Source organism: Protopterus annectens, chromosome 7.part1 (genome assembly GCF_019279795.1).
Source record: "Protopterus annectens isolate FY-2018-M chromosome 7.part1, PAN1.0, whole genome shotgun sequence".
NCBI classification, from domain to species: Eukaryota; Metazoa; Chordata; order Ceratodontiformes; family Protopteridae; genus Protopterus; species Protopterus annectens.
Window position 1 is genome coordinate 61,737,161 of NC_056740.1, and position 26,574 is coordinate 61,763,734.

Sequence of the window (26,574 nt, forward strand, 5' to 3'; positions counted from 1 at the left end):
GAAAAAATTCTTGTAAATTTCAAGACAGCTCTAAGTGAACAACTAGTGACACAGCATGTAAATACTTTACAAATAATGGCTAGCAAGTCTGTAAACTACTCTGCATTATAGATTTAACCAAACTTTGTCCCCAGAGGTGCAGTGCATGCTTTTTCTTTAACTATATATGTAGACAATTACTTCTAGATATAATTGCATACAAATTACCACTTCTGTATATATTTGTATAAAACTTCAATTACATCTTTACGTACGTTTATATTGCATGATAGTGCTAACGTACATTACTCTTCTGTTGTATTTGCCCATCTAGGTTTGAGTCATCTCTGACAATGGTCCTCGGCATAGCTGTCATCCTTCTTAGCACAAGAAGTGGACAAAGACAAAAATAATGGGGGAGGAGACAAAGCCTTAAAATCTGAAGTCTGAAACTCAAATGTCAGTCATTTAATTATTACGATCCTCAAGAATTTGCCAGACAAACAAAAATAGTATGAAGAACAGGCCAAATAAGAGGCAAACATTCAGAAATAATGCAAAAATCTGAACAGTTGAGAACTATGGTCTGACTAGCCTACCTACCCAGTTAATAAATAAAAATAAATGGTCAGCTAGGAACTTAAGGTCATTTTTGGACAACTTTTTACTACTAATTCACGTAAAACACAAGTAATGAGATACAGATTCTCAGTAGCCTCTACTGAAGCTTTGAGACACTGATTTTCCAACTGACGAGCTTGAATTCTATTTACAGAAACAAGGAGTTGGAAGAAAGTCACAAAAAGTAGAGAGAGAAAGAGTTGTGATAGCAAACGACCCAGAATTCCAGAAGAATTGTATAGAGATTTAATAAAATTCCTATTATTTAACAAATCAAAGAATGATCATATAAATGTGACTCGAGAAGGGCAGATATGATTCCCAATGACAAAGGAGAGGCATAAAATACATATTTGGCAACTCAGATTAAAGTGAAACCCAGCATCTCGGAGCAAATTGCTTTCCAGCGTAGGATGGGCATGCCAATCCTCCCCTGCCATCTCAGTCAAGCAATCAAGCCACCAACTGAGCTTGGGTTGCCAGATCTGAAGCGAGAGCTTAATTGTTCTATGTTGCTGGAGCTGGCTAGCAGGTACCTCAAATAAAATGGGAGAAGTATTTTTTTCATGAAGAAACTGCTTAAACTTACAAACAATGAAACAGAATGAATTAATGCAATTTATATACAGTGAAACAAAAGAATAGTAATAAAAAGAAAAGCTAATGCAATATCCACAGCTTAATATACATATAACCAAGAAAGTGCAATTGTTTGAAGGTATGCAACATTCTTATTGTATCAGTTAATCTGTGAAATAACCCAGGTCCTTGATGGACCACTGATATTTTCTTAAACGATCACAATAGTTGTGGATATCCCTGTGCAAAAAAACAAGGCATGCAATGAAGCACTTCATGACTAAGTGCACTTGTTCACCGATTCCAGAGTGCACCAGTTTACTTCCATACCACCACAGAAAACCTTCCTGCAAATCAAGAAATACATACTTGACATTACATATTACTATATAACAAGATGTACATGCCCAAAACACAGCTCAGTCTGTGGATTCCTGAAGTTTTGACTGCCCAAATGTAGCCGGACTCTCCTGCTTCTGGTGAAACAATGTCTGGTTAGGTAAGACAATGTCTGGTTAATGTGTGAATTGAAGACCAAGTGCCCAGTGCAGAGATGTCTGAAATTCTGCTTATATCATTTTTTTATTTATTTATATTTGTTTACTAGGATAGTGCACTGATCACTGTAGATCATTTGCAGGCACAGCCCGGGTGAATAGGATCACACAAGAAATCCATTCATCCACAATCAATATTTCCATTTAGCCCATAGGGTCAGGATGTCACTTCAACAGTGACAACCATCTAGAGTCAAGGTTCACACTACTGGAATGCACACTCACACCTATGGCCAATTTAGAGTATCCAATCCACATAATGCAGGTCTTTGGAATGTGGGAGAAAACCGGAGTACCTAGAGAGGAAACCTATGTGAACACATGGAGGACTTGCAGACTCTGCACAAAAGGCACCTCAGCTGAGAATCAAACAGAAAAACCTCTTGCTGTCAGGTGACACTGTCCGTTGTGTCACTGTGCAGCCACCATCTTCACAAAAAATGAACAAAACATTTACAGACACAAGAATATGCTTAAAAAATAAATATACATATTTACAGATGCAAACATATACTACAATATTTAGTTCAAGAAGAAGTTAATGTTATGACATAGATGGAAAATGGAATTATGCTTAGCAGAGCTTTATGGATAAGAAGTAGCCATAATGACTGAGCTGGCTTATGCTACAGGGATAGCAGCATATCATTATACAGAGAGATAAGACATTAAAGTGGCAAGTGAGAGCAGTTGCAAGAAAGGATACCATGGGGAGAAGAAATAAAAGGTGTCAGACCCATGCAGAGAGAACAGCAGTAGAAAGGAGAAGTGTGAGAGATGCAAACAGAATAGGGAAGTAGGATGAATGAGAGGCAGTAAGTAAAGGGGATAATGAGATGACATAATGAAGAATGAAATAGGGATAAAGGGGTGTGTCAGAGAGCTACAGGGTTCATGTAACGTGACCTAAGTGAGTGCTGCTGTACTTTGCTTGGGTGAAGAGGCTTTCCTTGAGCTGTTCAGATAGACACAACCCTGACTACAGCCCAGATGACTAAGTCTGACTAATGGTACACGCACTTAAGAAGCTGGGTGGGGTTGATGGGAATGGAGTGGCTGAGGACTGTTTGCCTATTCTTGGAAGGAAGGACTGGTGGTGTAGTCAGCTCTCTGTTGCTTGCATGTAAAGGCCTGTTCATAGGTAGGTACTAGGCTATCGGCCCTAAGGCCTATACAAGCCCAGCCAAAAAGGTACCCTGGCTTTTTCCACCCAAGAAAATTATTTTCCTGTGCCACTGTCGAGCAGAGCTACAGAAGTGATCCCCGGGATGAATTTCCTATTTCCCATTCAATCCTCAAGATTTTTCTTGAAGAGTACTAATGAGGAGCTTTGTTTGATATAGATAGGTAGTTTATTCCAGAGTATGGGAAGTCTCTGGGACACAAATCTATCCTACCGGCATGTCCTGTTTATTGTGGTGACAAGGTTTAGGTCCCTAGAGCATGTAGCTTGGAGGGATTGGGACTTCTTTAAATGGAGCATGTCCAACAGCTCTGGGTTTGACATAGCTTTGTATGTTAGGCAGAGATCACCTCTGAGTAGGCGATATGTGACGGAGTAAAGCTGAAGTTTTTTGAGACAGTCTGCTTAGGGCATCTGTTTGAGGCCAGTAATCCTCTTTGTGAGGTATTTCTGCAGCCTTTCCAGTTGTTGTAGATGTCTTGTGAGGTACATACCAAAAGGGGCGTTGTACTCTATAATGGGTCTAATGAGTGATGAGTAGAATGAGCCTGGAAACACTGACATTGGTTAGGTGCTCCCAAGTCAGTCATGGTAGCTCTATCCATGTGTGGGAACATGAACACAAAGGCATGAGCACAAGAGGCACTTGCAGAGAGGTCAGTGCTCATATCAGCCACCATGTAATGCACTTAGGGCTACAATTAGAAAAGCTCCAGTCATTTGAGTTACGGAAAGATTTTGGCCTAGCTCTGGTAGGCTTACAGAAGTGGCAGCAGCAGGGGTAAGGCAGGAGGAGGATTGTTGGCGACACAATGCTAGCTGTAAAAAGCAAAGATACTAATTCATTTAAAAAGAATTTACCTAGTTAAATGAAAGCCATACTCTTGCTAGCATTAAGACTACATAGTGTATGTTCTTAAACTTATGCAGCTGACTTGCACAATTCCTTACCTGCATTTGCAAATCCAGGGTGTGAATTGCACATCTAATTTCAACAGCTACAAAGAAAAAGTACAGTTTTGTACCTACCATAAATGTAGATGTCCGAACAGGATAGCATCTGCAGTCCTTACAAATGGGTTGTCCTGTCGTCAGGCAGCCCTTCGGTCGGCCGGATTCCAAAGTCTGGGTCTGGCCTCGGCTGGTGTCGCACTTCACCCGACGTCATAGCTGCAGTTTTTCGGGTATAAAGGCATCAGCAGACGCCATTTTCCTCAGTGTTTCTTGCCCCAGATGCCAGTTGCCCTCTTGGATAGCTAAATTTTGGATAAATGCCAATGTTTCCAAATAGTAGAAGGCAAACACAAAAAATAATCATGTATGTACATATATACAAACAAATACACCATAAGAGATCCCCCCCAGCTAGCTATTAGGTGGGCAAATACCCTAGGAGTACCACAGAGGGGAAGGAGGGTGGGTAATCCTGACTGCAGATGCTATCCTGTTCGGACATCTACATTTATGGTAGGTACAAAACTGTACTATGTCCTTCAAGGATGCATCTGCAGTCCTTACAAATGGGTAGAATACCATAGCCAAACTAGGGGGGAGGAAGAAGAAATTATGGTGTAGTTAGGATCCCTTGCAAAACAGCAGTGGCAAACCCTGCTCGGGATCTAGAGTATAATGGTAAGTTATAATGCTTGGCAAATGTATGCACGGAGGTCCAAGTGGCAGCCTCTATAATGTCCTTGGTAGCCACTCCTCGTAAGAAAGCTGTGGTAGTGGCTGTAGCCCTTGTAGAATGAGGCCTTATGTTCTGTGGAATTTGCTTTCCATGGTAGGAGTAACAGAATCTAATGTAATTTCCTATCCACTTGGAGATTGTCTGTTTGGAAATTGCTTTTCCTTCCCTTCCTGTTGCATATGCTACCAGAAGCTGGTCAGATTTTCTATTGCCCTTGGTTCTGTCCAGGTAGTAACGTAACTGTCTATGCACATCCAAGGTATGCAGCAGTCTTTCCCCCCTGTTCTGTGGATTGGGAAAGAAGGTAGGTAGGTGGATTGCCTGGTTTAAAGACACTCTGGATACCACCTTAGGCATAAATGTAGGATTAGTTCTCATGGACACTATCTTGATGGAAGATTAGGAAGGGTTGTACTGCCATTAAAGCCTGTAGTTCCGAAACCCTTCTTGCTGAGGTAATTGCCAGCAGGAAAGCAGTTTTCCAGGATAGGTGTTGAAGATCTGCTGTTGCTGCTGGTTCGAAAGTGGGAAGTGTCAATTTTTCTAGTACAAAGTTCAAGTCCCATGCTGGTAATGGTGGTTTCCTAGGAGGTTTTACATTCTTAATTCCTCTCAGAAACTGCCTGAGTAGAGGATGCGAAAAGACAGGTGGATCGAAGCTGTATTCTGCAGAAATAGCTGAAGCATGTATTTTGATGGAGGAATAGGACAGGCCTGTATGGAAAAGCTCTGCCAAATACTCCAGGATGTTGGCAGTGTCTACCTTTGACACATCTTTGCCCCTGTCGGTACTCCAAATGAGAAACCTTTTCCCACTTTCCTGCATAGTTCCTTCTTGTTGAGGGTCTGCCGGCCTCAAGGATAATGTCTTTAACCCTTTGGGATAAATCTGGGTTAGTTGCTCTTATGTAATGTTCCAGGCAGTCAGTTGCAGAGTTTTCAGGTTTGGATGCAGGATGTTGTAGTTGCTCTGAGTTAACATCAAGGGAATCAGGGGCAGTGTCCACATTCTCCCCCGAGACATGCTCCTTAGTAATGGGTACCAATGTTGTCTTGGCCAGTCTGGAACTATCAGAATTATCCTTGGACGTTCCTCTTTGATTTTCAATAGCACCTTGTGCATCAAAGGAAGAGGTGGGAATGCATATGCTGTCAGGCCTTTCCAACTGAAGGATAGAGAGTCCACCTTCCAAGCAAGTGGGTGGTATGTCCTTGTGCAGAATTTCTTGAGCTGGTGATTGAGTGGGGATGCGAATAGGTCTATTTGTGGCAGTCCCCATTTCTTTGTGATGGCCTTGAAGATGTCCGGGTGTAGCATCCATTCGTGAGCATCCGAGGTAGTTCTGCTTAATATGTCTGCTAGGATATTATAGTGCCAGTTTTTTGAAAATAGTGCTAACTTTCCGCCTAAGGGTGCTGCTATTTGTTCCCTGGTAGGCGGTGTCAAAGCCAAGTCACTGTGATTGTCCTGTTGCAGTGGTAGTGGTTGTGTCTGTGCCTCGTTGGTTGTTACCTTGCCACTGGCGTCCCCTGTAGGCACCTCCTCTGGATTGATTTCTGCCTCTTGAACGCCTATTCCTGCCTCTCTGAGTTTTAGAGGAGTCTGGAAAGGACCAATTTTTGGAAGGCCAGTTCCTGCTAAACCTTGGAGGCTGAACCTGTAAGAAATCTTTTACTGTTTGTACAGATTTTGCCTTCTCTTCCATTTTCTTCAGTACCTGTTGGGCAGGAGAACCAAATAAACTGACCTTATCCATAGGAGCATCTAATAGCTTTGCTTTAACATGATCCGGCAAGACCTGCTCTTTCAACCATGCATGCCTTCTTATAACTGTGGCAGTCATGACTGATCTAAATGAAGCCTCCAGTGCATCATAGCCACATTTTAAGGAATGGTTACTAACCTGCTGAATGTTATTCACCATTTCTAGAACATATTTCTTATCTAAAGAATCATCCGAGGACAGTTTCTTAGTTAACCGATCAAGCATAAACTCTTGGTATTGGATCATATGAAACTGACAGTTCAATGCTCTAGCTGAGAGAGTAGCAGAGGTGTATACTTTTTTACCCCATCTCTAAGGACCTGGATTCCCTTTCAGAAGGGAGAGGGTTTTTAGCTGAGGTCAAGCTACTGCCTTAGGCCCCTGGGAGATAGTCTCAGGATCTGCGAAAGGAGCCTTGTATAAATGGTGATGAGTGTCCGGGACCCTGTAGAACCTATCGGGCTTAGCAGGGGCTGGAGGTAAAGTATCAGGAGCAGTGCAAGCATCATTGAATGCATCATCCACAACAGGAAGAACTGGAGGTATAGCTAAAGGCCTATGTTGCGGTAAGTGTAAAAAGGTCCTAAGCCTTTTCCTTGAATCTGAGAAATCTTGCCCCTGCCATTGGAATTGCTCTCTCATGGCATGTAAAGTTTCCCCAAATGAAAATTCCTCTGGTGAAGAAGCAGAAGGAATCGATTCTTCAGCATCTGAATCTTCATAAGTAGAAAAAGGAGCCTCTGGATGGTCTGTATTGTCTGTATCATCAGAAGAGTCATCTGAGGACACTGGCTCAGGGGGCTCTGCTCTAGGTCTCTTTTCTGGAGGTTGAGAGGCCCTGTCTGGGTGAGATTGGGATCCCCTTATTAAAGAGATGAGATCCTCTGCCAGAGTAAGCATCTGGGAACTGGAACTGGGCCTATGAGAGGGGGGCTTAACAGGCACAGACTTAGAAGTTTTGGCTGCTTTAGCCCTGGCAAAGGCCTTTATAGACATGGCTGCGCAGGAGGCCTAGCAGCACCACGTGCTGGGGTAGAAACATACAAAGGGATGGTGTCCGATATTCGGTAGTAGTAATCTCTGGATCTGACCAACCGGCACTTGCGAACAGCTTCTGCTTCGGGCGCCACGCGGCAAGAAAGACTGGGGAAAATGGCGTCGGCTGATGCCTTTATACCCAAAGAACTGCAGCTATGACGTCGGGTGAAGTGCGACACCAGCCGAGGCCAGACCCAGACTTTGGAATCCGGCCGACTGAAGGGCTGCCCGACGACAGGACAACCCATTTGTAAGGACTGCAGATGCATCCTTGAAGGACATCTGGGAGTAAAGACTAGCTTAGTTGTAAATCTGAAATCATCTTTATAAGGAAATGTAGGTTCATTCTGAATCAAATTCTATCCTTTTGAAAGGCCACATATGGCACTCTACATATAAAGGCCTGAAGCTTAGAAATCCTACTTGCACAGATGACTTTCCCAAGAAAACACATTTTCTAAGACATCTTCAATGCTGCTGACCTATAAAGGTTCAAAAAACATGCAGGCAAGTGCATTGACCGTAAAGTTCAGGTCCCACAGACAGAAGCGGTTCTTCAAAAACAGTTCATAGATACAGTATTAATTTATGGAACTAGTTGACCAGACAAGTGCTGGGCCATAATCCTGCCTTCCATGATGTCATGATGAGTACAGAAAGCCAGCACATACTCTAACCATAACATAACGGAAGCTCAAGTAACACAGGTACCCAAGCTAGGTAAAGATCAATTGCAAACTGACAGAAGTTTGTGGTGGTGCATGATACAAGACCATGGAAACTGAGAACAGTTTCCATTTGAAGACAAGGTCTGCTGAGTTAAAGAGTTCCTTAAAAGCCTCAACAAACCTAAGAAACCAAACAGCACACCAAGCTGAATTTGGGATCCATGTCAGAATCCAGGGGTCAAGGTGGAGCCAGCTGTTACCCTAACCATATGGATATCTTCAGCTTGGAATTGGATACTTACCTTTAAAATCAGGGACTTCAGCACTTAAATATATGCCCCTCCTGGCCATCATGATACAAAAGAATGATTCTTGTTTTTCTTCGCTGAATTTTGCAATGTGTGTAGAACATGCAAGCATGTCAGGAATGTGTAACAACCACCACCTAAGTTACATCAGACAGAACACATTCACCACTACTTCCACTTTAACTTGTTAAAATAACAAGAAGAGGGGATTTCATTCTCTCAAGTGGTAAACAGGTCACTCCCTGGAATTCTCAATTTCTGGAACACCCTGCATTTCCAGGAAAAAAATTAGAGGCATAAATCAGAGTACCCAACAGATCATTCTCTTCACTGGGAATATCAAATCTTAACACAGTGACCTCCTCTGTCTCTCAGTCACTACCAGAGCAACATAATTTTCTTGCCCAAGGGGTATAACCTTGCATGTGTGTGCTTATTTATCACATAATGCAGTGGGTCACTGACTTGTTGGAGAGGCCCAAGAAGCAGTTTCTTCTTCAAGTCCTTCGGGCCAAGTGAAGTACATTTGGATTAAACTACTGATATGGAGCACATTCTCCAGGAGAACCACATTCCTTTCACTGACTGGGAGTACAGGTGAGTTCACCAACCTAGAAGAAGGGTTTGTTATCTCTGAAAATCTCAGAAACAGAGATCACAGTAACATCACGTTCCCTTAACTACAAGGGCTCAGAAGGGAAGAATGTTTCTGAATACTAGTACGCAGTGCCGTACACCCTCCTTCTGAGACAAAGGCAGGGGAGACGCAATGGTTACATTGCACGACTTGGGTTAAATATCATCAACACAATGGACAGTATTCTGCAGCAGCAGCAGAACCAGGGGTTGAGACTGGCAGACAGCTCTTTTCTGGAAGACAGCAATATTCAGAGAATGTGCTCCCACTTCAGTCAGTCAGTGATCTCCCACCAGGTGCCAAACACCAAGTTTATTGTTTTCAAAGGTATGGAGAACCCACCAGACAAAAGAAGGTCTATGGGGCCAGCTATATCTTCACAGGAAGCCTTCAGTTCACGGGGAAGGAAGGTGAAGAAGTAAATTTCAGCTTTCTCAGGCCTCATCTTGACTTTAGAAACATGTACTAGGCACTCAAGAGTTCACTCTGTGTACGAAGCCGAGAAGGCTGTGTGCTGCTGAGGACAGATGGTGTGCAATTTCACACGTTTTACTCCCACAAGCTGATACTAAGGTGATGTCAGTCATCGACCTCCTAGTGAAAGTTAAGAGGCTATCACTAGGCTCAGAAAATGGGACAAACTTGGACTGTGGACTGGCCTCTGGCTTTCCCCTTTTTTCTCTCTCTTCAGGTCTAACCTGACACTTTTAATGGAAACTCTGTCCACATTTTTCCAGCAGACACTATCCCCAAATGCAACCTTTCAAGCAAAGGGAAAGACTTTTGATCTGACTGACCACTTTAAAGAACTGACACAATCTATGATGCTGTAATACCTGCCTCAGGCAACAGAAGGGACTCCTGTGTGAGTTTTAAACTTGAGATCAGAGGATTGCAGGACCAATACAAAAGTTTGTTTTTAGGCATCCAGTACAGTAAATTTCTAATGTTGGATGTCACAGTCAAATCCAAACCTCAACAGCTGCAAGACAGAAATGGAAAGTATAGGCAGGCATGCCCCCAATATGCAACAGGGACATTACAGCATATGCTAATATGGTTCATGCATGCTGCCAGATAAGAAGCATGACATTCTCAAACAATTGTTCTGAGAAAGTTTCCAGAAAGGCAATCTCTGCTACTATCTATTGCAGAAGGTCTTCCAAGCAAAATCTATTAGAAGCACTGTGGTGTGAAAGATCACTATATACTTAGAACTAGAAAAAGCTTGAAATGGCTTGGGTCAGTTACGTACAGGGTGTAGAGACTTTGATAAGGAACACAGTACAGTTTTTTGCAAGAGCGCTTTCAAGCTTTGGCACCTACCAGCACCAATACGCTGTGGTGTTGTGGACTAGAATAAATTTAATTAAATCACTTGCAACATTTCTGCAAGAACCACACCAATCGCCAGAGTTTTTACAAACTTCCTTCTACAGATTTACTTGTAGTTATATCCAAAACCAAAAACAGTTTTGTTTAGAGCTTTAACTGTGCCTTAATTCAGGCTACAGAAGGCTCTTTGTGCAGAAACATCAAAAATTAAAACATAACCTACTTCAAGAGGACCCTATGGATACAATTCCTAAAGAAAGAACATACACGTGGTGGTACAGTGGTAGCATTGTTACCTCACAGCAAGAGGTTCTCCCATTCGATTCTCGGCTTGGGAGTGCCTTCTGTGTGGAGTTTGCATGTCCTCCCCGTGGTTGGGTAGCGTTTGAAAGACATCTGTGCGTAAATGGGTGTGCCTTCGTTGAAGGTTGGGCGTCGAGCTAGCACCTCGGCGTTTCGTAAAAATCTACTGCCAATCATTAGCGGACCGGAGTTCCGCTGTGGCGACCCCTTACCGGGAAAAAGCCGAAAGACAAACAACACCACCACTATTATTATTACAAATTCTCATTTTATTACACTATTCTCCGTCACCATGGGTAAGCTCTCCATCAAACTCTAATTGACAAAATTTTAATAAATTACATCACCTCTTAAACTTCCAGTCTGCTTATAGTTTCCTTCATAACCCCACAGAGTTCTTACTTCATACCATTCACAGCACCCATCTATCTTTACTGCACACCTGTGATCTTCTCCTTGATCCAGTCACTTACAGACCAAACTCACACACAGAAATAATAAAGTACCCTACCCTTCGATAACCCAGATCATGCTACAAATCCTGCATTGTCACATGGTCAGTATGTGGAAACATGCTAGGTAATTACTGTGCTGTGCTAACTCTACTCTCTGTAAAAAAACATAATTCATTGTGCTACCAACTGTATCTAGCATTATGGCTCTCTGCAGTTCTTGTAGTCAATGAACGGTTACCCATGTCTAACTGTATACAAGCTAGTTGTACAAACTGACACTCTTACAGTACTGCAAGTACAAACTGTACATAATACTATATTATATTAACTAAAAATGCCTAATGACCTCACACTCCAGGCTTCCTTGGTGAAAAGGGCCACTGTCTTAAAAGGACAACTAGGACAACAAATGCAATAAATAAATAATTACATAAAATCTGAAAAGCAGATAATGATTCTTTTACTAAAAAATTTGCTTTAATTTTCTACAAGTATTTTACTAGAACATGTTTTAGTTTTAAGAAAAAAAAAAAGAATAAAACCAGAGTACTCCATGAACCTGACCCACACATATTTAAAGACCAACCTCACTGCTGCCATGGATTTAACAGAAACCAGTACTGGTCTTCAATCTTTGGGACAGAGTCCCAGTCCCCAGCTACTTACACCTGGGAGGCCCTCATGGAAGGATATTCTGGAGCACGGTGGAGCTAAATGAAGCCCTACCTCTGGAAATGATATCCAACTTGTAATGGGAAATGAAGGTATGAAATGAGGACCACGTAGCAGCAGAACAAATGTCTTCCAGAGAGACCATGCACCAGAATACCGAGGGACCTGGTAGTGTGTGCTTTTAGCTGACATGGCAGAGAGCCCCTTAGCTAAACAGGCCCTGGCAATGCATTCAGTTATCCATCTGACAATTGTAACTTTGGAAATTGGTTTGCCCAAAAAAGGTTTATTATAAGAAACAAAACTGGTCAGATTTTCTAAAGGATTTAGTCCTGTGAAGATAGAAACAGTTGTCTACGTACAGCTAACAAATGCAATTTATATTCTCCCTTGTTTTGAAAACTTGGAAAAAATACTGGCAGATTGATAGTTTTGTTTATGTTTGCTTCAGAGCTCATAAAAAGGAAGGACTGGTGTGTAGGGAGACTATCCTTGTGGAAGATCATGTAAGGCACTTTGATAGAAAGAGCTTGGAGTTCCGACATCCTCCTAGCAGAAGTGATGGCTACCAAGAAAGCAGTCTTCCATTACTACTGTAGACTCTTCTGGTAGATGACTTGTGAGCCACAACCAGAATTTCCTTAAACAAGGAAAATAAGCTGGGAGTCCTGACGATCATGGGAACTGGAGCAGCCAAGCAGTGAGCTTCAGAATAACCAGATCTGGATGAGGTATCCCCGAGGGATGAGAAATAAGATCCGGAACTGGATCCAGAGTCCATGGTGGAACTACTGTGCAAGACAGTAGGGACGGGAACCAGACTTGGCGAGGCCAGAATGGGGCAATAAGGATGACTATGCTCCGCAGCCGGTGAGCTTTCTGTAGAAACCTGGAGATCAAGGGCACAGGAGGATAGGCATAGAGTAGATGGGTGGCCAAGCATGAAAGAGAGCATCTCTGGGGGCTTCTCTTGAGGGGGGCTCAGGGCAAAGAAGTTGCTGCACTTAGCGTAAGAAGGAGATGCGAGGAGATCTCAGCAAGGATGACCCCACCTGAGGAAGAGCTGCTCTGTCACTGAAGGGCTCAGAGACCACTCGAAAGGCATCAGAATGGACCTGCTGAGCCTGTCCGCTAGAACGTTGGACCGACCCAGAATGTGCATTGCTACCAGAAAACGAACAGTGGAGATCACCCATTCCCAAACACTCATGGCTTTGCAACAAAGGGGGTAGGATCTGGTTCCCCCCCAGTTTGCTGATGTACCAGACTACTGACATGTCAGTCTGGATGGCAACTGTCCCTAGAGGCAGATGGGCATGAAGAGCTTGCAACGCTACAAGCACTGATCTGATCTCTAGCATGTTGATATGCAGATATGTCTCGGAAAGGGATCACGTGCCTTGGACCGTCCGTCCTGAGCAATGACCCCCCCACCCGAGCAAGGAGGCATCCGTGGTCGCTGTGGCTTTGGGCAAGGGTGGAAGAAAGGGAAGATTCTCCGTTAGGTCCAGAGACTGAATCCAACAAATAAGGGAGTCCCTACACATCTGGGATATTCGAACAGGATAAGACAAAGGTTGGTCCAGAAGAGACCACTGGAGGGCAAGAGTTCATTGTAGAATGCACATGTGAAGGTGTGGTAAGGGCAGTAGTTGGATTGTAGCTGCCATGGAACCAAATGCCCTGAGAACCGATTCCGCCATTGGAACCCTCTGCATGAAGAACCTGCAAGACATGCACCTTCAGATTGTGTATTCTCTCCGGGGTAATAAAGACCTGCATTTGAATCATATCTAACTGAGCTTCAATGAAGTCCAGGCTCTGAACCAGAGTCAGTGCTGATTTGGAGAGATTGATGGTAATGCCTAGATTTTTGGTCAAGAGTAGAAAAGAGTCCCTGGCTTGGCATAGAAGATGCTTGGTCGGGGCAGCAAAGAGCCAATTGTCCAGGTACGGAAAGACCGGAATGGCCTGAAGCCTCAGGTGAGCCACAACTACTGCCATCACTTTGAACACCCAGGGGGCAGTGGCAAGACCAAAGGAAAGGGTTCTGAATTGAAAGTGATTGGCTCCTAGCTGGAAGCGGAGAAACCTCCAGGAGCATCTGTCCATTTTGATATGGTAGTAAGCCTCTTGGAGGACGATCGAGAACATCCAGTCATTTGTCTGCAGATATGGCAGGACATAGAGAAAAGTGACCACCTGAAATTTTGTCTTGGTTACTTAGGTTGGAAAGATCCAAGATGGGTCCTAGGTCCCCCGTCTTCTTTGGCACTAAAAAGAACCTGGAATAAATCCCCAATCCAGACTGGTCGGGGGGACCCTTTGGATGACTCGTTTTCTTAGCAGCTTGTCTACTTCTAAGGCTGCTCCCTCCCACTGAGCGGGTGGGAACATCTGGGAGGTGTCTGGGAAGAAGAGGCAGTTGGTTGAAGGGAATTGAATAGCCTCTGGATATGATCTGCAGCACCCAGCGACTGTTTGCAATGGACTCCCATGACGCTGGGTGCAGCAAAAGGCAATCCCCCCGACTGCCTCCAGAGAGGAGCAGTTGGGGAACCCTTTATGGCTGCTGCCCGGGCCTGTATGTTTAAGGTTCATGGGACCCAGTATTTCTCGGACACCCTCTGCCTCTGGGACAGAGCCTATCGTAACCCCCTCTCCCTCAGGGGGAAGAATTGTCCTTAATGTCCCAGGAAAACGCCTGAGACTTTCGGAACCACATCTTCTGCGACCCTCGCTGATTCCTTTAAAAGGATCTTTGAGGGGGAGGAGAAGCAGATCCCAACGGCAGACAGAGTCTTCCCATCCTTCTCACTTTAGACAAGTGTCTCTTTCACTGACTTTCCAAAAAGGGAAGAACCATCATAAGGGGTGTTGGTAAACGACGTCTTAAAGGGGTCAGAGAACTGACACAGCCGGAGCCAAGAATGACGCCTGATGGTGATTCCTGAACTGGCAAGCCCTAGCACTCCCTCTGTGGCATGGGAGAGAAGGTGCATGGACATATTAAAAATGGCTTTTAGAGTGGCAATTCGGGTGTAGAATGTCTTTGTCCTCTGCCGACATGGACTCCCTAGACTAGGTCACACTGTAAATAAAGTCAGGTGTGCCATATAGTTCAGCGCCCAGATGGCAAAGGTCACTGAAGCATATACCCACTTTCCAAAATGGTTCAAAGTCAGTGACCCGTGGTCAGGAGGGCAGACCGTAGAGCTCTCCTGAGCTAGCTCTTTCTTTGTGGTTGCTGCCACGACCATAGCATCTACCAAGGATCCTTTGAATCAGTACATCCTGTCTGCTGGGGGACTGAGGACCTTGTCAGGACGCTTCGGGATAGGCTCCAATGTGTCCGTCTCCTTCCACGAAAGAGATGTTATTAGATCCACTAAGGGATCCACAGGAGGGGACAACCAGGAAGTAGATGGGGCCATGCCGAATGCCTAAAGACACACTGCTTCGTCTGGGGTCATTTTTTGGGCAGACCACCCCCCTTTCTGGCACAGGATTTCCCTAATGTCTTCAAAGAAGACATACTCGGGGGAGGATCGGGGGAACCTTCCCCTTTAGCATAGCAAAACAGGTAGCAAAGGAGATTAGAAAAAGGAAAAACTAACTCACTTACATGATTTTTGACCAAAAGCACACACCATGCTGCCAATAGCTCAGACCACTTTGCTGGCTGTATCAGCTGCAAACGAGATCTGAAGGGAGGAAGGAGACAGGGGGCATTGTGGGTAGGGGGAGGAGCTAACAGCTTGGTTCAATGATGCTAGCTATGCAGCCATGTCGGATCCGAAACCCAAAGATTGAAGACCAAATGAAGTAAACTACTTCAGATCTACATATTTGCGTGGTCATGTAAAGGTTCAATGGAGACACAGAAGTGACAACAGAGCAAACATGGTGCAAACTACCAATGTGATCACTATACTATGCACTTGACACTCACGGTGCTTAGGAGCAGTCCAGATGAAAGAAACAGAGCCGACAATAAATCAAAAACAGCATTAAAGAGTAGCCAAAGGCAAAGCCATAGCTGAGCTAATAATGTTGTACTCATCTTTGGTGTATCATAATTCAAAAATGCACAGATCAGAGCCCAGTGTCACTGGGATGACTACTCATTTCTGTGGTGACAGGACTACACTCAAAGAGAGGAAAGATTCTGTGATCAACAATGAAAACGGTCCTGGATACCTTAATAAATTAGTGCTACTGCAAACAGAACAGTATTCTGGATGGATGCAATTCAACCCAAACAAGCAGGAGTAGTTGGAACAAAGCAACTGTCTTAAGTTTTACAGTTGAGCAGAGCAAACTTTTGTGAAACTGTAAACAAGGTATTATTTCTTTGGCTACTGTGATGTTGAAAAGCAAAAGAGACATTTAAGTCTCAGCTACCTCAATGGCATAACAGGCACTGAAGCCAGAGATATTTTACAATGTTGTCGTTGTTTGTCTTTTCGGCTTTTCCCGGTTAGGGGTCGCCACAGCGGAACTCTGGTCCGCTAATGATTGGCAGTAGATTTTCAGGAATGCCGAGGTGCCAGCTCGACGTTCAACCTTTAACGAAGGCATGCCCATTTACACATGTCTTTCGAACGCCCACACAACCGCAGGGAGGACATGCAGACTCCACACAGAAGGCACCCCCCACACTCCAGCCGAGAATCGAATGGGAGAACCTCTTGCTGTGAGGCAACAACACTACCGCTGCACCACCAGATTTTACAATAAACAACATTAATCCAAATACTCATTTGAGACCCCTGGCCCTCCTCCTTAGCTATTAATTTGCATGTACTACAAATAAATGCATGCATTACTCATATGAATGCAGTAGCTATCTGCATGGACCTTTGACGGTGTACTGGTAGAAACAAAAATACATTCTGAAAAAATAAGTCTGAGATGCACAGTGGGAAAGCTGAAGTTAATCTATATGTACAAGTTCTACATCAAAAAGAGGAAGCGCTTTGCTTCTTTCCCTACTACTTGGTTCATAAGTGTAAATAACAAACCACTGTAATTTTAAGGACACTGAAACAAAAGTATGTCATGAAGAACTAACAAAGGTGGTTACAAAATTTCTTGCCCTTCCTTGTGTATAACTCAGATCCAAAGGGCAATGGTAGATTACATATATTTATAAAAAGGCTGAATGGCAAATTATGTGCAACTCCGCATGTGTTTGTGTGAATAAATCTCCCTCTCTCTCTAGATACAGGTACGGATACAGCTATATAGACATCCATGTTTTATTGATTTTATTTATTTACCTCTTGTTGGCGAGATTATTTCCACTACGCTACTCTCCTCTTTTCAGTGGTGACCTGAGATGGCATTTCAATTGCTAGGTTACACATGGACAAGGCATCAGGGGAACAGGTGTTATAGGATCTTTTACATCCACTTGAGCTACCACCAGCAGATATGACCTCTATTTAACATCTCATCTGAAGGCTGTAGCACCCTCTAATGCTGCACTGCAAGCAATCGAATCACCTACAGTGAATACACCACAATACGTACAGGTCAAATGATGCAATCATTCAACTGCACTCAGCTCTCATTAGGCCAATCATTGTTTATAATGCCCCTTTTAAGATGTACCTGTGCAAACATCGGTCACAACTGGAAACACAACACTTTTTCACAAAAAAAAATATATATATATATCAAGGACCTAGAACGTAAAACTATGCAGACTACAGCAGAGTCTCGCTTATCTGAACTAAATGGGACCTAGGGTAGTTTGAGTAGTCTAACTGTTCAAATAATCAAACATACAATTGAACCAGATAAAAAAAAAAACTTCTAAAATCTTGTTTTTTCTGCACGCAGGGAATACACTTTTCAATCATTCAGTGATTACAGTGGAAATAAAGAATATTTTTCACACGAGAAGGATACAAGCTCAAAAAATAAGCAAAAATGAATATGTATGTTTACATATTCAGACTATGATTTTTCCTACCCGAAAACTTTGGAAGGCTGTGTTCGGATAATTGACTCTCTATCTTACCTCAAAGTCTTGTCTCTTTTCTTAGTATCATACAGGCTGCTAAGAGGTGACTTCTGCCTTGCATATAGAGCCCTAACAGACACAGTCCTTTTTGATCTTTGATTCATTAACATGTCCAGTGGTAGCATGCACATCCAATCAAAGGATCTCCATCTCTTTTGCAACATAAATAGGACATGCTGGAAAAATTAATTTAGAACTGTCTTCTACTCCACATACAGCAAAGTACTTCTCTTACTCTATTCAAAATTTGGATGAATGGATGGAACCCTGCAAATTCACCCCTGGTTTAGCACTCATGGATAGTGGCAGCAAGTAACTGTCCCAACATATCCTTGTTCTGCCCACCTATGGGATACAAGAACCAAAAAACTACCATGGAAATGTAAGGCTAGGCTTCTTAAGATCCTCACATATCAATAGTACATACATACGAAACTATGAAAATACAGACAACTCAAAATGCAGTTCTTCATAAGTCACAGCCACTCAAAATTAGCCCTGCCATATGAAAAATGATATCTCAAAAGAAATAGGAAAATAATCATATGACACATACCCATCCTGATGGCATGATCAAAGTCCACAGTTTCCTCTAAAAGACTGTTTTCAGGTCGTTTTTCTCCAGTTATTTCCCCACTTAGCTGCCATGGTTTTTCAGCCATCAATTCTTTTTCAAGCTCCTTAATTTTCTCACTCATCTACACAAAAGAGAAAACAGAATTCTTTAAAAAACTGCCATTTATATACCACTTAATCTCAAACAGCTTTATTGTACACAATACTTATAACTAGCAGTCAAATGTCTGAAAGAATGGCAGCATCCAGTGAGTGCACTCTCACTCACAGCCTGTAAAAGTAGAGTTGTGTTTCTAACGTATCATAACTGTAGAGGTTAGAGTAATTTGTGTTGCAGTACTGATTCTTGGGACTTCCTGCCATGCAGAAGGTAGTGGGTGGCCTGAATGCCAAAGTCTTTCATGTACACCAGCTAGCAGACATCTACTGCAGACTGATGACTGGACATTGGGGTATAAAAAAGTGCGTCAGCCGGTGCCATCTTTAGTTCTTTCTTGTCCAGGGATTAAGAAGTCCGATGGTCATGAGGTGAAGCATGACTTTTTCCAAGTGTCCTTACTATGAGACCAGGTCCCTGACCTAAGGGGTAGGAAAGGAAGGGGGTGGGGATGATGAATGGGATGAGGGGAACCACCCCTACCAGAGGCAGGGGGGAGTGTGGTAAAGAGTACTGCAACAATGATCTACTTGAATATCTACAATTATGTTAAGTCAGAAACACAACTGTACTATGTTCATCATAGACAAAGTTGCAGCATTAATTCTTGGAAAGACCCCCCCCCCCCAAGAGCTTTTAGGTGGGTGGTTGGACAGGAATCTTATCACTGGGCAACAGGCTCTGAAGGAGGGCAGAGATGAACCCAGCTCTTGTCCTCAAGATGGACCCAAGGTGGTAGTTAATGTAAACAGGAGACTATATGGCAGCCTCTAGAATGGCCTGTATGGCCACCCCTTTCAAAAACAAAGTAGTGATAAGCTTTGTCTCTGGTTGAGTGTGCTGTAACCCTGTCAGGAAGCAGTTTTATATGCTGAACATACCACAGAGAGATGCACTCTGCAATCCATTTAGAACTGGTTTGTTTGCTAACTGGTTTACCCTGTTTTCTCTCTGCAAAGGCTATCAACAGCTGTTCAAATATATTTGGGAAGTTGTTCCTGGGGAGGTAAAATTTTAATGGTCTGTATATGTCCAAGAAGTGAGATATCCTCTCTCCCTTGTTTTGAGAGTTAGGGAAGAACACATGGAGGTGAATGGCTTGATTTAAAGAAATTTCTGAGACCCCCCCCCCTTTGGTAATAAAGGAGGGATTTGTTTTCAGGGTGACTCTGCCCCTGTGGAAGACTAAGAATGGCTCCTTGCACATAAAGGCTTGAAGTGCAGAAACCTGTCTGGCTGAAATGAGTGCCAAAAGCAGGGTTCTTTTCCATGTCAATAGTTTAACAGGAACTGAAGTTGCAGGTTCAAAGGATGGCAGAGCAAGTTTTTGAAGTACATAGTTCAGGTCCCAGGAGTGGGCGGGTTCCCTTTTGGGTGCCTAAGGTGTATTACTCCCTTCAGAAATTGTTTCATGTACAGGTAGGAATAAACAGACATGGAAAATGACAGGTTGAGATGTCAGAAACAAGAACTTTGATGTTGAAATAAGATAGTCCCCATTTGAAGAGATGAGAGATAGTCAAATATCTGCTTTAGATTTGCTTGAAAAGAAACAGCAGCACTGGACTGGCATCAGCCTGACATCCTTTTCTATTTTGCTATACAAGTCTTTCTAGTATTTGATTTTCCAGCCTCTTTCAGAACAGATAAGGCATCCTCACAGTAAGATCATATTGATCAGTATCCAATCTAAAACTGTTAGCTTGAGGAGTTCTCAGATTGGGATGTACGACAGACCCCTTGTTCTGGGTTATAAGGTCCGTGTTTGGTGGGAATGTTCTATTTCCCCCCACTAAGCATCAAGAAGAGGGAGAACCAATGCTGCCTGGGCCAGAACAGAGCAAATAGTATAATTTTGGGCCTCTCTGATTCTACCTTTAGAAATAACATGGGGATGAGGGGTATTGGTGGAAAGTTGTATGGAAAGACTTGTGTTCACCTGAAAAAGCATCCAGTATCCATGACCCTTTTTACTGGGTTCCCGAGCAGAATTTGATAAGATGTCAGTTTTCTGTTAAAGTAAAAAAATGTGCATGTCTGATACTCCTCAAGGGAGTATGAGGTCCAGAAAGACTTCCCTTTTCAGCATTCATTTGCTGGAGTTCACGAGAACTTTGCTTAGGGAGTCTGCCATCAAATTTTCCTGACCAGGTATGCAAGAATCTATGCGTGTTGCACTGAGTTGCTGGGCAATGCCAGAGATCCACAGCTATACTGCACAAGGAGTATGAATGTGTAGTACTATCTGTCCAGATATGAAGAGCTCGTGGGAACAGCTTGTGTCAAAGCTTTCATAGCCATGGTGATGCCATCATTACCTTTAGGTTAATGTGCTGTTTTGCTTTCTGCCTGCCTCAAATCTCCTGGACTCTGAAGTGTCTCAGATAGGCCTCCGTGCCATGTCAGAACGGTCTACTGTCAAGGTCTGTGTTGCCTCCAGCAAGAGGAAGTGTACATCCGGCTTGCTGCGAACACTCTCCTCTCACCAAAGAATATCCCTTTTTTAGACATGGGAGAAGAGATCATGGATTCCAAGGGCTGCTAATGCTGCACCCATGTGTTCTTTAGGAACCACTGAAACTGTCTCATGTAGCTTTGCTAAAGGGATCATTATAATGCAAGAGGCCACGTAACCTAGGGCCTAGAGGAATTCCCTTGCAGTGAGGTAGTGTTTGCAGCATAAGTCTCTGAGCTACTCTGAAAAGAAGGTGATTTTGTCCTCTAAAAGGAATATGTTCTGGTGAACTGAGTCTACGACTGGCACTAGAAAGGTAGTTCTGGTGCATGGATGGAGTTGACATCCAGAAGTTGAGGGTGAGAAGCAATACATGGTAATTAACATAGATCTCTGAAATTCCGTGGGAGACTTTACCTGAATCAGACACTGTCCAGGTAAGAACAGATTTGGACACCCTTGTATCCTGAAAAAGGCAATGATTGGTGCCAGACATTTGGTGAAAACTTTGGGAGCAATAGGTAAGCCAAATGGTAAGGCACAAAACTGGTAATGCAATACCCCTACCTGAAATTTTATTTCTTGTACTTCTAGGCCACAGGAACATGCAGGTAGGCATCCTTAAAATCCAGCGCCACCATCTATGCCCCTGGGAAGATAAGGGACAATAATTTCTGAAGGGTTAGCATCTTGAATTTTGGTACCACTAGAAACTTGTTTAATCTTGAGAGATCTAGGGTAGGCCCCCAGGCACCATCATTCTTGGGGCAAGAAAAGGTGGTTGTAAAATCCTGCATCCTTTTCTTCTGGGGAACAATATCTGAATGGAATTAAACCCATCACAGAGTGGACAGTCAGTAATATATATATTTTTTTTAGAATGCAAGGAAGAAGTTTTTTTTTTTTTGCAGAATTGAACGTCATAGCCCTTTCTTACACTCTGCAAGACCCATTTGTAATTTTGTTACGTTCTTCCCAATGGTGGTAAAAGTATTGTCTTCCTGTCAGGTGCACAGGGCTGAGGAGGAGGGAGGTGCTGGGAATAGTCACAGCTGTTCCATGGATGGGGAAGGGATCCTTGAATCCTCCATGTCTAGAACGTTGGTTGATCTGCCACTTTCTCTAATTTTCAGGGCCCTTTCCCCTTAGGCTGTTGTGTTTTTCAGTTTAAGTGGAAAGGACCAAGATTTGGAAGGGCAGTTTCTGTTATATATGGGACTGGGAGGCAGGCAAAACATAAATGTGTTCAGTCTTCCTAGGTACAGGGGAAGGGAGTAAGAATGCAATGAGTCTTTAAACACATCATCCAAGACAACATGCATTGGAGGACCACCAAAAGTACAGAGGTATGTAGGTTCACAAGTTTTCTGTAATGAGTTTGAGCCTTAAACAATTCCCTAGATTCCAGCTGATGGCTTCTTTCATTCTATTTAGCAAGTCTCCAAAAGACAGATCCTCAGAAGGCGAATCTGAGGAAAGTTGCCATTTAAATCATTGTCTTCACAAGTCTGAGGGGGAAATTGTTCCACATAAGTTAATCCCTCTTCATCCTCTGATTCTGAGGAATCAGAATCTCTCAGGGAGGAAGTGCCCCTTTCCTGACCCAGGGTCCTTTTGTAGGGCAGGTTACTTGTCCTCAGAAAGTCCAAGAAGCCTGACCAAGTCCTGTGAACAGACCTGGGTGTTGAGGCAGTGGGCTGAGACCGTGAAGGCTGGGACAAACCAGAGTGCCTCTTAGGTTTAAGTACCAGTGTCTTAGATGAAATGAAGGTCTCAGGTCGCAGGCAGACAGGTAGCCCCGACCTCTATCCTGTTCCCAGGGATATACTCCCTTACAATAACCAAAGGGGATACAACATTTACCCTCAGTCACAAATACTTGGGTGTCAAAAGCCTTGGCCTGCTCAGCAGGTTCAGAAAAACTGATGATGAACTGGTGTCAGACTGTTAGGTGCAGACCTGAGTTGTAGCAGCCTCCAGAGAGGTCATGCCAGAGGACCCAGGCTTAACAAGTGTTAGATGAGGGGGCTGCAAAAGTGCCTCACATGTGTCAGCAACAACCACCTCTGTCAAGGGCCTGGACAGAGAAATGTCCTCTGTGTCCCAATGCCCACCTTTGGACGCATACCTTTATGCTTCTTGGGGATGACAGCATGGGTACTGGCAGATGCCAAAACATATGAAGGGTACATTCTACTGGAATTCATATGCTGCTGAAGAGACTTGGCCCTATGTTTAATAGTTTTACAATTAAACCCATCACAGAGTGGACAGTCAGAAACACAATACTTTGGGCCTAAGCAAAGGAGACAGTAGGAATGAACATCTTTATGGGGAATCTGTTTCCCACAAGAAATGCAATTGTTAACTTTCCAGAACATGAATAAAGAACAATCACAGAAAAAGAAAAAAAAATGCCTCCCAACAAGCTATTCACCTGAGGCTTTTTAATATTCTGGTAGTCCAAGCTGACCGACAACACAAAGAAACAGGCTGTGGCGCATCAAATTATACTGTTAGGAAGAAGTGAAGATGACACCAGCTGACACTCTGTTTATATCCCAACACCAGATGTTGGTCTGCAGGCTGGGGGGTGGTGAAAGATTCAGGTAATCAGGCTGGTCATGTGCTTCAGCATGGCAGGAAGTCCCAAGAATCAGTTTTGCAACATTGACTACAACGACCATCTGAATGCACTGGCTTTCTGGGCAGGGACTTCAGATCAAGGTACTACGGTAATTCCCTTCTCTTTTGGTAATCAGAGTCTCAAGCTTTCACAGTGGATCTAGAATTAATGCATTTTCTAAAGGAGAGCACAATCCGCCAAGTACAGCACTCCACCATTATTGTGTACGTGGAAGGTCAGGTTTTTGAAGTATGACCATAGTCCATGACTTGAAATGGAACACAAAACATTCAAGTTTATTGGTAGATGTACTACCAGCTGTGCCACACTAAAAGTACTTTCTAGAAAGCACTGTGAATACCACCCCCCAGAAAAAAATATATGTCAGACTACTGGATAAACGCCCAGTTTACAGTGTTTCAGGAATCACAACCCATATGCAAAGCCATGGAAAGAATAACCATGGAAATTATTAAAAAGGCCATACAGATCCTTCAAACATTAGATTCAACCCAGTTTGGTTTCATCAGGGGCAGGTCACGCCAAGGCAATGGATGAGAGCCAAACAGTGCAAACTGTCTACCTTGACTTGGCTAAGGCATCTGATGCAATACTCCACTCGGGCATTGTAAGCAAATTCAGTTATAGGCATAAACCCCCATGTTATGCGGTAGATATCAGTTGGGAAGTTAGGATGGGGAGACCAGTCATCAGTGAAGTCCCCCAGGTCTCAATGTTGGGTCTGCTCCTTCTCGGCATCTATTTTTCAGAAGTCAGCATCAATGTAAAGGGCTTCTTGGCTTACAAAGTTTGCAGATAACTGCAAGCTAGAAGCAATCACAGAAACCCACCCAAGATACTAACATCTTACAGGAAGGTCTAACACAAACATCTGGTGCCAAAGCCACGGCTTAAAAGCCAATGACACGACATGCATAATAGTACCTTGAAGTCTGCCACCCACGGAAACTACCTTATTGATAAAACACCCCTAAAAGTAGACACAGTAGTCAGGGATTTGGGGACTCAGACAGTAACCTAGCTTTTGAACAACATGTGCCCAAAGCAGTAAGAAAATCATTCTACATCACTCAATTGGCCTCTAGGTACAGGATAGTCATCACACCACTGTACTCAGCCCTCATCAGACCCATCAAGAGGTATAACACTCCCTTTGGTATGTACCTGACTAGGCACAAGCAACAACTGGAAAGTCCACAGAGGTTCCTCAGAAAAGAATACAGGGTACTAACAATGTCCTATGCAGATTGCCTCAAAGCCCCATCTCTGCACTCCGTTTCCTACAGACTGCTGACAGGCGATTTACGCCGGCTATACAAGGCGTCCTAGGATCTTGCTCTGATGGACCTTTTGCATATTTGTGAAATGAACAGCACCACAACTACTAGATCTAAGCATTTAAACTTTGCTTGCAACTTAAGTAGTATATGTTGGAGGAAAGTACAGTTGTGTAAAAATCTTACTATAGCAATAGATGTCCATCTCTTCACTGTTGCAATATTCTCAACATAGGGAATCTCCTGCTAAGGATAGCCCAACATCCAGTCAGTATACCAAAGCCTTTGGAATTTGTAGACATCATATATCACCAGTTATTCTTCTTGAGCAAGACATAGGGCATAAAGGTGACGTACAGATGTACATACCTCAGAAATGAAAAGACCCAGGAGGAACAGAATATCCCTAGGGACCAGGAGAAGAATGTGCATCCAGGAGGAGGATAAAAAAAAAATCCTTGGCCAGGAAAGCAAGAACAGGGCACAGCAGAGCAAATACTGCAACAGTGAAGAGGATGACGTCTACAGTTATGGTAAGATTTTATACAACTGTGCTATGTCCTTCTATATCACTGTTGTAGTATTCTTAACATAAGGGACAGTATAAAAGCTGAAGAGGAAATTTGGAGGAAGGCACAGAAGACCACTTTAAGAACCCATGCAGGATGGCTCTAGCAAAGCCAGCTTTTGTCCTGGAGCTTGTAATGCTTAGAGAAGGTATGGACGGAAGCCCAAGCAGAAGGCTTAAGGATTGAACTGGTATCTAATCCTTTAAAAGAAGGCACCAGAGGAGGAAGAGCTCTAGAAGAGTAAGCTTTTACAGCGTTAGAAAGATATTTCCAATGAAACAAAGCCAAATCCAGAGATCTGGGATGAAAATAAACAAAATGTTGCTCAGATTTTTGAATAGCTTCAGTCTTATCCAAATAACATCAGAGCTGCTTATGCAAATCCAAGGTGTGAAAAACCTCACTAGCAGACTGCAGGGAAGAAATAAGGTGGGAAAATTGAGAGACTGATTAAATAACTCATTAACCGCCTTAGGCATAAAATAAGGATTAGTACAAAGCAGAACCCAGTCGCTATAAAAAAAACAAGAAAGGACGAATAGTCATAAAAGCCTGGAAATCAGTGACTCTTAGCTAAAGTAAGGGCCAAAAGAAGAATAGTATTCCAAGTACAATATTGTAAGGAAGCTGAAGCTGCAGGCTCAAAAGTAGCCAGAGTCAAATTTTCAAGCACAAAATTGAGGTCCTAGGAAGGTGGAACTGCTTCCTGGAAGGCCTGATAAGAATGATACTTTTAAGAAATTGTTTGATCTCAAACCTAGAGGCAAGAAGAGGAGTCTAGGGCAGGCAAGCAGATGCAGCTGAAAGGTGAGCTTTAACTGAAGAATATGCCAACCCAGCATGAAGAAATTCACACAAGCGAGGAAACCAAAGGGGTTCCCACTGAAAGGGGATCCTGGTTACAAGCAAGTATTGACATGTATTTAAAAATGACAAACCCAAAAACAAAAAATAATAATCCACCACAAAGCTAGTAATCAAAATGGAAATAAAAAAAATGGTATTTATTATCAACACAAACCAAACAAGCTGCTCTAGCCAACAGGCCTTCTAGGAGTTTATAGACCTGAA

General features: G+C 43.2%; 1 protein-coding gene across 1 annotated transcript in view; it reads right to left on the reverse strand.

Annotated features, from left to right (window-relative positions):
- Positions 1–26,574, reverse strand: part of MPHOSPH10 (M-phase phosphoprotein 10) — a 320,554-nt gene that overhangs the window by 113,373 nt on the left and 180,607 nt on the right. The window contains exon 5 of the mRNA XM_044078547.1: positions 18,379–18,520. Within this exon, the coding sequence (XP_043934482.1) occupies positions 18,379–18,520 (142 nt within the window). The remainder of the gene's footprint in view (positions 1–18,378; positions 18,521–26,574) is intronic.